Source organism: Artemia franciscana, chromosome 7, assembly GCF_032884065.1.
Source record: "Artemia franciscana chromosome 7, ASM3288406v1, whole genome shotgun sequence".
Taxonomy (NCBI): domain Eukaryota; kingdom Metazoa; phylum Arthropoda; class Branchiopoda; order Anostraca; family Artemiidae; genus Artemia; species Artemia franciscana.
In genome coordinates, this window is record NC_088869.1 from 39,938,497 (window position 1) to 39,951,061 (window position 12,565).

General features: G+C 33.3%; 1 protein-coding gene across 2 annotated transcripts in view; it reads right to left on the reverse strand.

The window, feature by feature from the left end:
* Positions 1–2,822: 2,822 nt before the first annotated feature.
* The window catches only part of LOC136029282 (uncharacterized), a 43,688-nt gene continuing 33,945 nt past the window's right edge, over positions 2,823–12,565 (reverse strand). For both annotated transcript variants that reach the window (XM_065707534.1, XM_065707535.1), the window contains 2 exons: positions 11,231–11,637; positions 2,823–3,093 (listed from right to left, as the gene is read on the reverse strand). In XM_065707534.1, the coding sequence (XP_065563606.1) occupies positions 2,886–3,093; positions 11,231–11,637 (615 nt within the window). In that variant the 3' untranslated portion in view covers positions 2,823–2,885. The remainder of the gene's footprint in view (positions 3,094–11,230; positions 11,638–12,565) is intronic.

The window sequence follows — 12,565 nt, forward strand, 5'->3', positions numbered from 1 at the left end:
CAGGATTTACTAGCATTATTTAAAAAAAATAACAATTAAAAAATAAATGTGAAAAAGCTTTTTAAGCTGGAAGTAAGGAACAGCAATAAAACTTAAAACAAACAGAAATTATTACCCATATGAGGGGCTCGTCTCCTTCTAATACCTCGCTCTTTACGCTAAAGTATTTTTAGTAATTTCAACTATTTATTTTACGGCTTTTGTGATTCAGGGGTCATTCTTAATAAATTGGGGAAAAATTTAAGCTTTAGTGTAAAGAGCGAGGTGCTGACGAAGGGGTGAATCTCCTCATATATGTAATAAAAACATGAGAATAAAAAAAGTTCTTTACGTAAGCTAATTTATAAGTTACATAAATCTTTTACCAATAAAAAGATTCTTAAAAAATTAAAAGTTCTAGTTGCCTTTTTAATTAATCAAAAAATTGGAGGGCAACTAGGCTTCCTCCCCCGATCTTTTTATCTCAAAATCATTCGATCAAAATTATGAGAAAGCCATTTAGCCAAAAAAAAAAATAATATGCAAATTTCGTTTTGATTACTCCTCTGCGGAGAGCCAAATTCAAAACATGCATTGAATAAAAAACGTTCAGAAATTAAATAAAAAAAAACAAGTTTTTTTTAACTGAAAGTAAGGAGCGACATTAAGACTTAAAACGCACAGAAATTACTTCGTATATGAAAGAGGCTGCTTCCTCATCAACGCCCCGCTCTTTACGCTAAAGTTTTTTACTGTTTTAAAAAGAAGAATTGAGAGAAAGAGTCAAACTTTAGCGTAAAGAACGGGGCGCTGATGAGGAAGCAGCCTCTTTCATATACGAAGTAATTTCTGTGCGTTTTAAGTTTTAATGTCGCTCCTTACTTTCAGCTACAAAAATTAGTTTTTTTTATTAGTTTCTGAACGTTTTTGAATTAATGCATGTTTGGTTTTGGCTCTCCGCACATAAATTATTAAAATGAAATTTGTATATTAATTCTTTTTTTGGCTAAATGGCTTTCTCTTAGTTTTGATCAGACGATTTTGAGAAATAAGGGGTGGGGAAGGAGGCCTAGTTGCCCTCCAATTTTTCGGTTGCTTAAAAAGGCAACTAGAACTTTTAATTTTTAACGAACGTTTTTATTAGTAAAAATTATACGTAACTTATAAATTAGCAACTTACGTAACAAACTTTCATAATCTTATATTTTTATTATGTATATAAGAGGGTTTGTATCCTCGTTAATACCTCGCTTTTTACACTAAATCTTAAGTTTTGTCCCAATTCTTTAAGAATGACCCCTGAATCAGAAAGGCCGTAGAATAAATAGTTGAAATTACTAAAAATACTTTAGCATAAAGAGCGAGGTATTTATCTCCTCCTAAATACCTCGCTCTTTATGCTAAAGTATTTTTAGAACCCCTCATATGCGTTATAATCTCTGTTTGTTTTAAGTTTCAATGCTACTCCTTCCTTTCATTTGAAAAAACGTTTTCATGTTTATTTTTCATTATTTTCTTAAAGTAATGCTAGAAAATCATGCGCCCTTTTCCTTGAGTTTTTCGTCCCCCATGACAGATTCCTCCAAGGAAAGATCCTCCAACATAGCCCCCTCCCCTCAGCCCACCCCCCAAACAAAATAAAATCCCCCTGAAAACGTCTGTACACTTCCCAATAACCATTACTATATGTAAACACTGGTCAAAGTTTGTAACTTGCAGCCCCTCCCCCAGGGATTGTGGGGGAGTAAATTATCCCCAAATACATAGTTATTATGGTTTTAGACTATGCTGAACAAAATGGCTATCTCAAAATTTTAATCCGTTGACATTGGGGAAAAAATGAGCGTGGGAGGGGGCCTAGATGCCCTCCAATTTTTTTGGTCACTTAAAAAGGGCACTAGAACTTTTTATTTCCGTTAGAATGAACCCTCTTGCGACATTCTAGGACCACTTGGTCGGTACGATGACCCCTGGGGAAAAAAAATAAATAAAAAAATAAACACACACCCGTGATTTGTCTTCTGGCAAAAAATACAAAATTCCACATTTTTGTAGATAGGAGCTTGAAACTTCTACAGTAGGGGTTCTCTGATACGCTGAATCTGATGGTGTGATGGGTAAGACTAAACTTGATGAAACTTATATATTTAAAATCAGCATTAAAATGCGATTCTTTTGGTGTAGCTATTGATATCAAAATTCAATTTTTTAGAGTTTTGGTTACTATTGAGCCGGGTCGCTCCTTACTACTGTTCGTTACCCCGAACTGTATGAAAAAGAAACCACCAATGCAACTGCACAAACACAGAAATAAACGTAAACAATAAAAAAATACAAACAAAAAAGAAAGACAGAAGGAGAAAGGAAGATTGTTTTCCTACTTTAGTAATAAACATAGATCAGTTCTTGAATGAGGCCTTAACCCTACTCATCCATCCAATTACATAGATCAAACAGCATAGCCATGCACAATCAAGCATAAAAAATAATCCATGGACAGGCAGTCGTGTCGTTCAAATAATATACATTATTTTTTATTAACAAGGATAAAATTGAATTTTGTTTTGCAACACAGCTGAAGGTCATATAGGCTCTTTTCAAATCTTATTTGAGCGAACTGACAAATATACTAGATAGCAGAATATCTTCAAAATTTTAGATTTAATAGAATATAATAATTTGGTTGTTAGGTCACGAAATACCCTAGTTTGAGGACTTAGTCAAATTATAGCTATTGATGCCACGAATTTTAACCAAACCTGTTTTTTTAAGAAGTATGCAAGATTTATAAATATCTGACGTTTTATTTAACAAAGTAGAATGATAAACGTGTGATTAATATATTCATGAAAATTATATTTATTTGACTCAATAATATAATAAATATGCAAAGACTCGACAAGGATTTAATTACTCGGACAAGGGTCAAGTCCAAGTTCCAACGGTGTGCATGTTAGGGTCACGGATTTTAGCTGTGTGGTTGTAATTATTGTTGAAATCGCCGTTAACGTCTGAGTAACAGTGTGAATCAAACTCAATGCTTTTATGAATCTTGGCTCAATTTCCTTCAATTCACGGGAACTTTCAATATCAGAATCTGCGGCTTTGCTTGTCCTGCAAGAAAACAAACTTAGTGGCAAATATTATTGAAAAAATAATATTCAATATTTAAATAATATTAAATTATAATAAAAAATAATATTAAAAAATATAATAAAAAATAATAATAAAAAATAATATTTAATATAAAATAATATGAAACACCGTCAACGATATTGTAAACATTTACTGTCAACATCTACTGTTACTGTCAATGCTACTATGAAGGTCTCAATTCTAGTGTGAATCAAACTCACTGATTTTATCAATCTTGGTTCTCGTTCTTTTAATTAATCTAAAAAAAAAATTCTGAAAAAGAAGCTTTTCAAAGAAAAGTAAGGAGTGACATTAAGCTTAAGAATAGCAAAACTAATTTCTATAGCAATTTTAAATTCAAAACGACGAGAAATTAATGCTAAATAATAAGTGACACCCAAACCGAACAGGAATTAAATATACAATCATAGCAAAGATAGAGATAATAGGTACTAATACAAATGAATAGATAAATCTTAAAACGAGTAAAACTTAAGTTGAATGCTTAAGTCAAATTTCTAAAGAACAAAATCACCGCAAACAGGACTTTGGCTACTGGCCCCTTTCCCCTACCTCAATCATGAAAGTCTAGGGGCTACTGTGTCTTTTGCATTTTATTGAAAACTATATGTGTCTTGAACAGTGGCCCTTTGTTTTTCCTAACAAAGACGACAAATAAAAAAGTTAATAACCATAGTAATCAAGATGACTGAAACTAAACTGATTATTTGATTTACATATAACGGTATTAATTGCTTAAAACTCAGCAAATCTAGATTCTAATTCACTGTAATTTTTATTTTTGTTTTTCAATGCTGTTATTGAAAAGAAAATATTTGCAATATAATTTGTTTTCTGTAAAATGCAAATGTAAAACCCAATTGACACAAGTAATTACTGTAGCAAGTGGTCAAAGTTGCAATTAGTCGCATCAGCAGATTCAAATAGTCATGGCCACGATGAATAAGTAATCGCAATTGCAATTAGTCCCAAGAAATCATAGTCGAAGTTGCAAATAGTTTCAGTTACACTCACAGTAGTAGTAGCAAAAGTGGTCATGAAAGTGTAAAGTTATACTCTTAGACGCTCTAACATATTGCAGATATACCATTTTGATAACCTGGATACACATAGTGGACAAAGTACTGGTCTGAAGTATAGGCAGTCGGAGTCACAAGTAGTCACACTTGAAAACAGTCCTGAGTAGTCATAGTTACAGTCACAGGTAGCCGCAGCAGCAGTCGAGTTGCATTTGTATTGGCAGTCGTAAGTAGCTGCAGTCATAGCTGTAAACTGTCTAGATTGAAAATAGTCTCAGTCACACGTATTCGTAGACTTAAGAACTCACAGTCGCAGGTAGTCATTGTCAGTTTGAATCACAGTCAGTTATAAAAGTTGCAAATAGTCTCAGTCGCAAGCATTCGTACTCACAGTTGCAATTCCAAGCAGTCTTAGTCACAGTCAATAGTAAGCACTTTTACTAGTATTTGTAGTCACTACTACAGTTGAATTATAGTAACAAATTGTTAAAGTTGTAAAGTAGTCGCATTAGCAGATACAAATAGTCACAGCTGCAGACTATGCGGCGACCAACTGCTTTGCAACTTGTATAGCTTACGCCACTTGCCTTAGTGGCTTTGGGAGGTCATGTCATCCCAAAGGCATATTTACTTGACTTTCCCACTTTTTTGGACAGGATTACTCAACCAAAATTTTTATCAGATATCTTTGGAGGGAGAGCAGATTAAAAAAGGAAATGGGACGGAACCAGTCACCCTCCGACCACTTCTTAACACTCCTTCAACATTTTCTGAGTCTTTAAACTTAATACCCTTGGCCGTTCTTGAGACATTGTAGATACACTTTTTTGATGAACTAGATGCACAAAGTATCTTTTGATTTAGTTCAATATGCCCCTCAACATTCCCCAAAGATTCACCTCAATACCCTGCCCTCCATATACCAATACCCTCCAAACAGACCCAGAACCAAATATCCTCCCTTTTTCTTCTGATAAAATTTGCCTGCTTGCCTGCTTGCCTGCTAGAACGGAGCTTTCCACTCGAAAGCAGAAACATGGTTTGATGAAACGAAAGCTTGGCTGCATAACTTCAGATAGTCCTCTCTGACATAGGCTATACAACTCCTCTTCACTTCACACACTATAGGCTCTGGCTCAAGGACAAGCAAAAACCATCCTTTTTGGCCCCAGGCAAGAGTTCTACGAAGCATTCCAAAATGTAAAGTCATATTCATCAATCCGGCCTAAGGTCCACACTTTCCGTAAAAACCGCAGAGGTTAGACCCTTACCACTTTCTAGGAATAAGCTGAAATCGGGGTGCTAGGAACAAAAAAAAAAAAAAACCACGACAAAACCAAAGTGTTGCTCTCGCAACACAATGAGCAATCATAGTAAAAAAAAACACAACAAGCACTAATATAGATGAATGAATAAATCTGAAAACGAGTAAAGCTTGAATTGAAAATGCAAATCAAGTTAAAAATAAAGCTCTCAAAAATTAGTCGAAAAAAAAACTGAATTTGGGTTGATACTGATTTATAATGTTATTCTAAGGTTGACACAAGTTTCAAGCATGCTAACTTAAAAACAACTTTTCGAAAGAGAAGATTTTCAAAGAAAAGTAAAAGCCATATTCAACAATATTGTACTTAATATTGAAAAAAAAGCATGAATATTAACGTAAAAATATGAATTGATGAGCTTTTAGTAATTAATGTCATTACACATTAATATTCAATCTAATTTTATTAGTTATTTCCAAGACTGTTCAAGATAAATATAGTTTCACTACAAACAAGAGTTTGGATATTGCCCCCTTCCTTAACTGTAGAAAATTAAAGCCTACTACGTCATTGGCGCTTCACTGAAAACGAATAATATTATAGATATTTTCTTTTCCCTTTTTGGAAATTAAAATAAAAACTACAGTGAAATAAAATCTCAAACTAATGATCTTTACCAAATCTATACCATTATTTTCACTTATCTTTACTTTCAAATATTCTTATCTTTACTTTTTATTTATTTTTATCATTATCTTTACTTTCAAAGACTGTTTTTTTATTCATTACATCTTAAAACGATAATAAATCATTGTTTAAACTAGAGGATAAAATGATAGACTCAATTCAATTCAATTATACTAAGTATAGTCACTGCTTCACCGAAAGCATTTAGAGAGCAAAAATACAAGCTCAACTACAAGCTTTATTAAGCGTAATTATGAGCTTAATACTAATTGATTATAGTTCAAGACATTTTCACCGAAAGCATTTAGAGAGCGAAAATACAAGCTTAACTACAAGCTTTATTAAGCGTACTTATGAGCTTAATGTTAATTGATTATAGTTTAAGACATTTTAACATAAGATTTTTTTTTCTTTGAAGCAATGTAAATAGCCCTGACGAATTATAATAAAAAAGCTTTTTTAATAATTATATATTAAAGCGACACGTAATCATTATTTAAATAATTGAACATTATGATACACTCAATTCATTGCTCATTATATTGAGTATAGTCAGTGCTTCACCGAAAGCATTAAAGAGCCAAAATGCAATTTTAGTTAAAAACTTAATTAAGCGTAATTACAAGCTTAATATTAATTGATTATAGTTCAAGATATTTCAACATAAGATTTTTTGAAGCAATGTAAACTAGCCCTGATGAATTATAATGAAAAACGTTTTGTTTTAATCATTATCAAACAGTTCGTGGTAACGAACTGTAGTAAGGAGCGATCCGGCTCAATAGTAACCAAAACTCTAAAAAATTGAATTTTGATATTAATAGCTACATCAAAAGAATCGCATTTTAATGCTGATTTTAAATATATAAGTTTCATCAAGTTTAGTCTTAACCATCAAAAGTTACGAGCCTGAGAAAATTTACCTTATTTAGGAAAATAGGGGGGAAACACCCCCTAAAAGTCGTGGGATCTTAACGAAAATGACACCATCAGATTCAGCGTATCAGAGAACCCTACTGTAGAAGTTTCAAGCTCCTATCTACAAAAATGTGGAATTTTGCAATTTTTGCCAGAAGACAAATCACGGGTGCGTGTTTATTTGTTTGTTTGTTTTTTTTTTTTGTTTTTTTTTCCCAGGGGTCATCGTATCGACCAAGTGGTCCTAGAATGTCCCAAGAGGGCTCATTCTAACGGAAATGAAAAGTTCTAGTGCCCTTTTTAAGTGACCAAAAAAATTGGAGGGCATCTAGGCCCCCTCCCACGCTCATTTTCTTCCCAAAGTCACCGGATCAAAATTTTGAGATAGCCATTTTGTTCAACATAGTCGAAAATCATAATAACTATGTATTTGGGGATGACTTACTCCCCCACAGTCCCTGGGGGAGGGGCTGCAAGTTACAAACTTCAACCAGTGTTTACATATAATAATGGTTATTGGGAAGTGTATAGATGTTTTCAGGGGGATTTTTTTGGTTTTGGGGGTAGGGTTGAGGGAGGGGGCTATGTGGGAGGATCTTTCCTTGGAGAAATATGCCATGGGGGAAAAAATTCAATGAAAAGGGCGCAGGACGAATCTGGTCACGTTAGAAAAAAACGTCAAATTCAGAGCTTAATATACAATGCTGGGTGTTCGGAGCCTCTCTATTATGGAGTATAATTTGAAAATAACACAACTATACGAGCGATAAAACATATATACAACAACCATAACTCAACTAACGAAAGAAGTGCTAAGAGATAACACAACTATAAAGCGAAAACAGGTGAAAACTAACGGGAAAATAAACGAACTAAGAGGTGGAAGGGGCCCAGCAAAAAAAATATAATCCTTTTTCAATTTTGAGCCTAACTTCCGCAAAGGAGTAATAATGTCAGAAGCCCCGAAATACCGAATTATTTTCTTTTCAAACAGTGCGTGGTAAAGAACTGTAGTAAGGGGCGACCCGGCTCAATAGTAAACGGAACTCTAAAAAACGGAATTTTGATGCTAAAAGATACATCAAAAGAATCGAATTTTTACGTTGATTCTAAATATATAAGTTTCAATTAATTTAGTCTTTGTCATAAAAAGTTACGAGCCTGAGAAAATGTGCCCTATTTTGGAAAAAAGGGGGAAACATTCCCTAAAAGTCATAGAATCTTAACGAAAATCACACTATCGCATTCGGCATATCAGAGAACTCTATAGCAAAAATTTCAAGCTCCTATCTAAAAAAATGTGGAATTTCATATTTTTTGCCAGAAGACAAATCACGGGTGCGTGTTTATTTGTTTGTTTGTTGTTTTTTTTTCTTTTCCCCAGGGGTCATCGTATCGACCAGGTGGTCTTAGAGTGTCGAAAGAGGGCTCATTCTTACTGAAATGAAAAGTTCTAGTGCCCTTTTTAAGTGATAAAAAAATTGGAGAGCAAATAGGCCCCCTCCCAGGCTAATTTTTTTCCAAAAGTCAACAGATTAAAATTTTAAGATAGCCATTTTGTTCCGCATAGTCGAAAACCCTAATAACTATGTCTTTGGGAATGACTTACTCCCCCACAATCCCTGGGGGAGGGGCTGCAAGTTACAAACTTTGACCAGTGTTTACATATAGTAATGGTTATTGGGAAGTGTACAGACGTTTCCATGGGGATTTTTTGGTTTGGGGGGTGGGGTTGATGGGAGAGGGCTTTGTGGGAGGATCTTTCCTTTGAGGAATATGTCATGGGGGAAGAAAAATTCAATGAAAAGGGCGCAGGATTTTCTAGCATTACTATAAAAAAAAACAATGAAAAAATAAACATGAAAACGTTTTTTCAAATGAAAGTAAGGAATAGCATTGAAATTTAAAACGAACAGAGATTATTACGCATATGAGGGGTTCAAAAATACTTTAGCATAAAGAGCGAGGTATTTAGGAGGAGATAAATAGCCTCGCTCTTTATGCTAAAATATTTTTAGTAATTTCAACTATTTATTCTACGGCCTTTTTGATTCAGGGGTCATTCTTAAAGAATTGGGACAAAACTTACGATTTAGTGTAAAGAGCGAGGTATTAACGAGGGTACAAACCCCCTCGTACACGTAATAAAAATATAAGAATATAAAAGTTTGTTACGTAAGTTAATTCTTAAGTTACGTATATTTTTTACTAATAAAAACGTTCGTTGAAAATTAAAAGTTCTAGTAGCCTTTTTAAGTAACCGAAAAATTGGAGGGCAGCTAGGCCTCCTTCCCCACCCCCTTATTTCTCAAAATCGTCTGATCGAAACTAAGAGAAAGCCATTTAGCCAAAAAAAAATTAATATACTAATTTCATTTCAATAATTTGTGTGCGGAGAGCCAAAATCAAACATGCATTAATTCAAAAACGTTCAGAAATTAAATAAAAAAAAACTAGTTTTTTTAACTGAAAGTAAGGAGCGACATTAAAACTTAAAACGAACAGAAATTACTCCGTATATGAAATGGGTTGTCCCCTCCGCAGTCCCTCGCTCTTTACGCTAAAGTTTGACTCTTTGCCACAATTCTACTTTTTAAAACAATTAAAAACTTTAGCGTAAAGAGCGAGGGACTGCGGATGGGACAACCCATTTCATATACGGAGTAATTTCTGTTCGTTTTAAGTTTTATGTCGCTCCTTACTTTCAGTTAAAAAAAAACTAGTTTTTTTTATTTAATATATTAAAAAGACAAGAAATCATTATGATGACAGACTCAATTCAATCCAATTATATTGAGTATAGTCAGTGCTTCACCGAAAGCATTTAGAGAGCAAAAATATAAGCTTGAGTAAAAACTTAACTGAGGGCAATTACGAGCTTAATATTTAATGGATTACATTTCAAGATATCTCAACTTAAAAGTTTTGTTGTTTAAGGCAATGTAAACGAACCCTGAAAAATTATGACAAAGAAAGTTTCTTTTTTTATCACTACACTCTTGTTTTACACTATTTACCCCTAAGGCACCGCGAAGAGCATTAGTTCCTTTCTTCTAGCATTTTAAAATAATTAATTTTTATTATTATTAAATTCTATTATTTTGTGTAATTATTTTAAAATTATTAATAAATTATAATTAGTATTGAAAGTATTTAAATACTAGTAGTAGTCTATTTTGAAACTTGAAATTATCCAAGTTTTAGCTCTTTACCTTAATTTGAAAAAATCTTGTTAAACAAGAACAATTTCTATTTCTTTATAATACCATATTTAGAATTATCCTAACCAGAAAAAAAAACTGTGCCCCTTTGTCATGTATAAAAAGAGGGAAGTTGGAGTCAATTTCCTAATTCAAATGAAAATGACTGTAAAAGCTGGAAAATTAGCCATTTGGTACCGTGAAGGTACTATGTAGTACTATAAAAGTACTATAAAGGTGCTTCATAGTGCTATAAAAGTAAATATAAACTAAATAAATTTTTCCGTTTCTGTTGAATTATGGAGGCTTATCTTAGTTTTGACAAGCTTTTTGAAGAAACTAAATTTCAGCTGGGAGGAAAGGCAAACTGGGGTCTGCGGGGGAGATAAACTTAGGTCTGGGAGGTGCGGTTGCCGCCCTTGTCCCATAGCAAATTACACCCCTGTTTTTACCTCCTTAGGTTTTGGAAAATACTATCTTCTGTGATATTTTCATTCAGAACGCGTTTTTTTGATGTTTTTTGATGTTTGCATATGAGAAACTAAAATACCAAAAATTTACCTCCCTCGCCAATCTGAATATAGAAAAATCCACCTCACGTCTAATATTTTGAATTGACGCCATTAGTTCCAAACACTTTCTAAAATAAAGAGATGCCCGTAGGGGGTTTAAGGGGATTAGCAAACATTTATTTCAAGTTATAAAATGGTTGTATTCACATTTAACTCGAATCATAGCAACATCCCTGACATAGATCTTACTTTCTATACAATTTACTGATTGATGGGTCTTTATTTATTTACAATTCTTCATTTATTTAAAAAAAAATTATTTACAAAATTTACAAAACATTGTTTACAAAATTTACTTCATTTATTTACTTCATTCATTTATTTACGAAAAAATTATTTACAAATTATAAAGATGGGTCTCTATTTATTAACAAATCTTATTGATTATTAATCTTAAAATTAAAATCTTGTGATTGATTAGGGTCTTTACTTACTTGTCAAGCGTAACAGCTGCGGTTATGTCCCCTTTTTCCCCTTTGGCGGCAACAGCAGATGGAAATAAAATTTCTTTTAATGATTTGTCAAAAGGGTTTTCAAAAGACCAGCGTCTCTTTCTGCAAGCAGACGCTGAATTGACAAAAATCGTATTTTCTCCAAGGTATGCATCAGAAGAAAATGTGCCTGTTGAAAACACTGGTATAAGACCCGAAACAACTGTGTAGCACCATGTTCGAAGACCCCCAGAGGTGGTGCTAGTTGTTATAATTAGGTTTGTAATTGTTTTTGTGATGAAAATGAACCTCGCTTGGCCATTCACGCTTTCCTCCATTGTGCTTTCAATTTCCGCTGCTAAGCTTGGCGAAAAAGCTACTACGCTGAGGAGCAATAAAGTTGTTCGCATCTAAAAAATAATAAAAAGTGATTTTTAAATGAGTGTTCAGCAAAAAAAAAAAATCTGAAAAATTCTCATAGTTTTGGGTTAAAAAGCACTCTTGAATTCTATTGGCTCATATTTTATTTTCTTGAATTTAGTATTATTTTCTGTTTTCATTTTAGTCTTTCTTTGGGACATGAATTTTGAACCCAGTCGCATTGTTGCTTGAGCAGAAAGAGAAGTAAAATAATCCTGCCTTTTTACCCGTTGAATATTTATTCCTAGTTGCTATGTCAACTTTTCAGCCCCAATTTAGCAAGCCCTTTAACAATTTTAGCTTAATACCCTTAGCCGTTCCTGAGATGTTGTAAACTTCGGAAAAAACTGCATGTTCATAGTGCCTATCGATTCAGTTCAACATCTCCAAAAATCTATACTACTTGGTGCCACCTGTGTCACAGCAAAAATTTATAGTCTGTAAGTCTGAAGTAATAGTGATATGAAACGTTCTACATTGAAGTATGGAAGCATCAAAAGGGCAATCTTCTTCCTTATTGCCGTTGATGATAGAGAAAGCCGATAAGATATAGAACATTACAGGGTTAAAAGTTCTTTTAATAAATCAAACAAAGAAAAACAAGCTTTTTCAATTGAGAGAAAGGAGCAACATTAAAATTGAAAAAGAAACAATTTTTTTTTTTAACTGAGACTAAGGAGCAACATTACAACTAAAAACGAACAGAAATTACTACGTGTATGAAGGGGGTTGCCCCCTCCTCAACACCTCGATCCTTAAACTAAAGTTTATTAGTACTTCTAAAAAAGTTTCCTATTGTTCTAATTAAGCGACCCTTGTATTTTAAGAGTCATTCTTAAAGGATTGGGACAGAATTCAAACTTTAGCATAAAGAACGAGGTGTTGAGGAGGAGACAATCCCCTTCATACACGTAATAA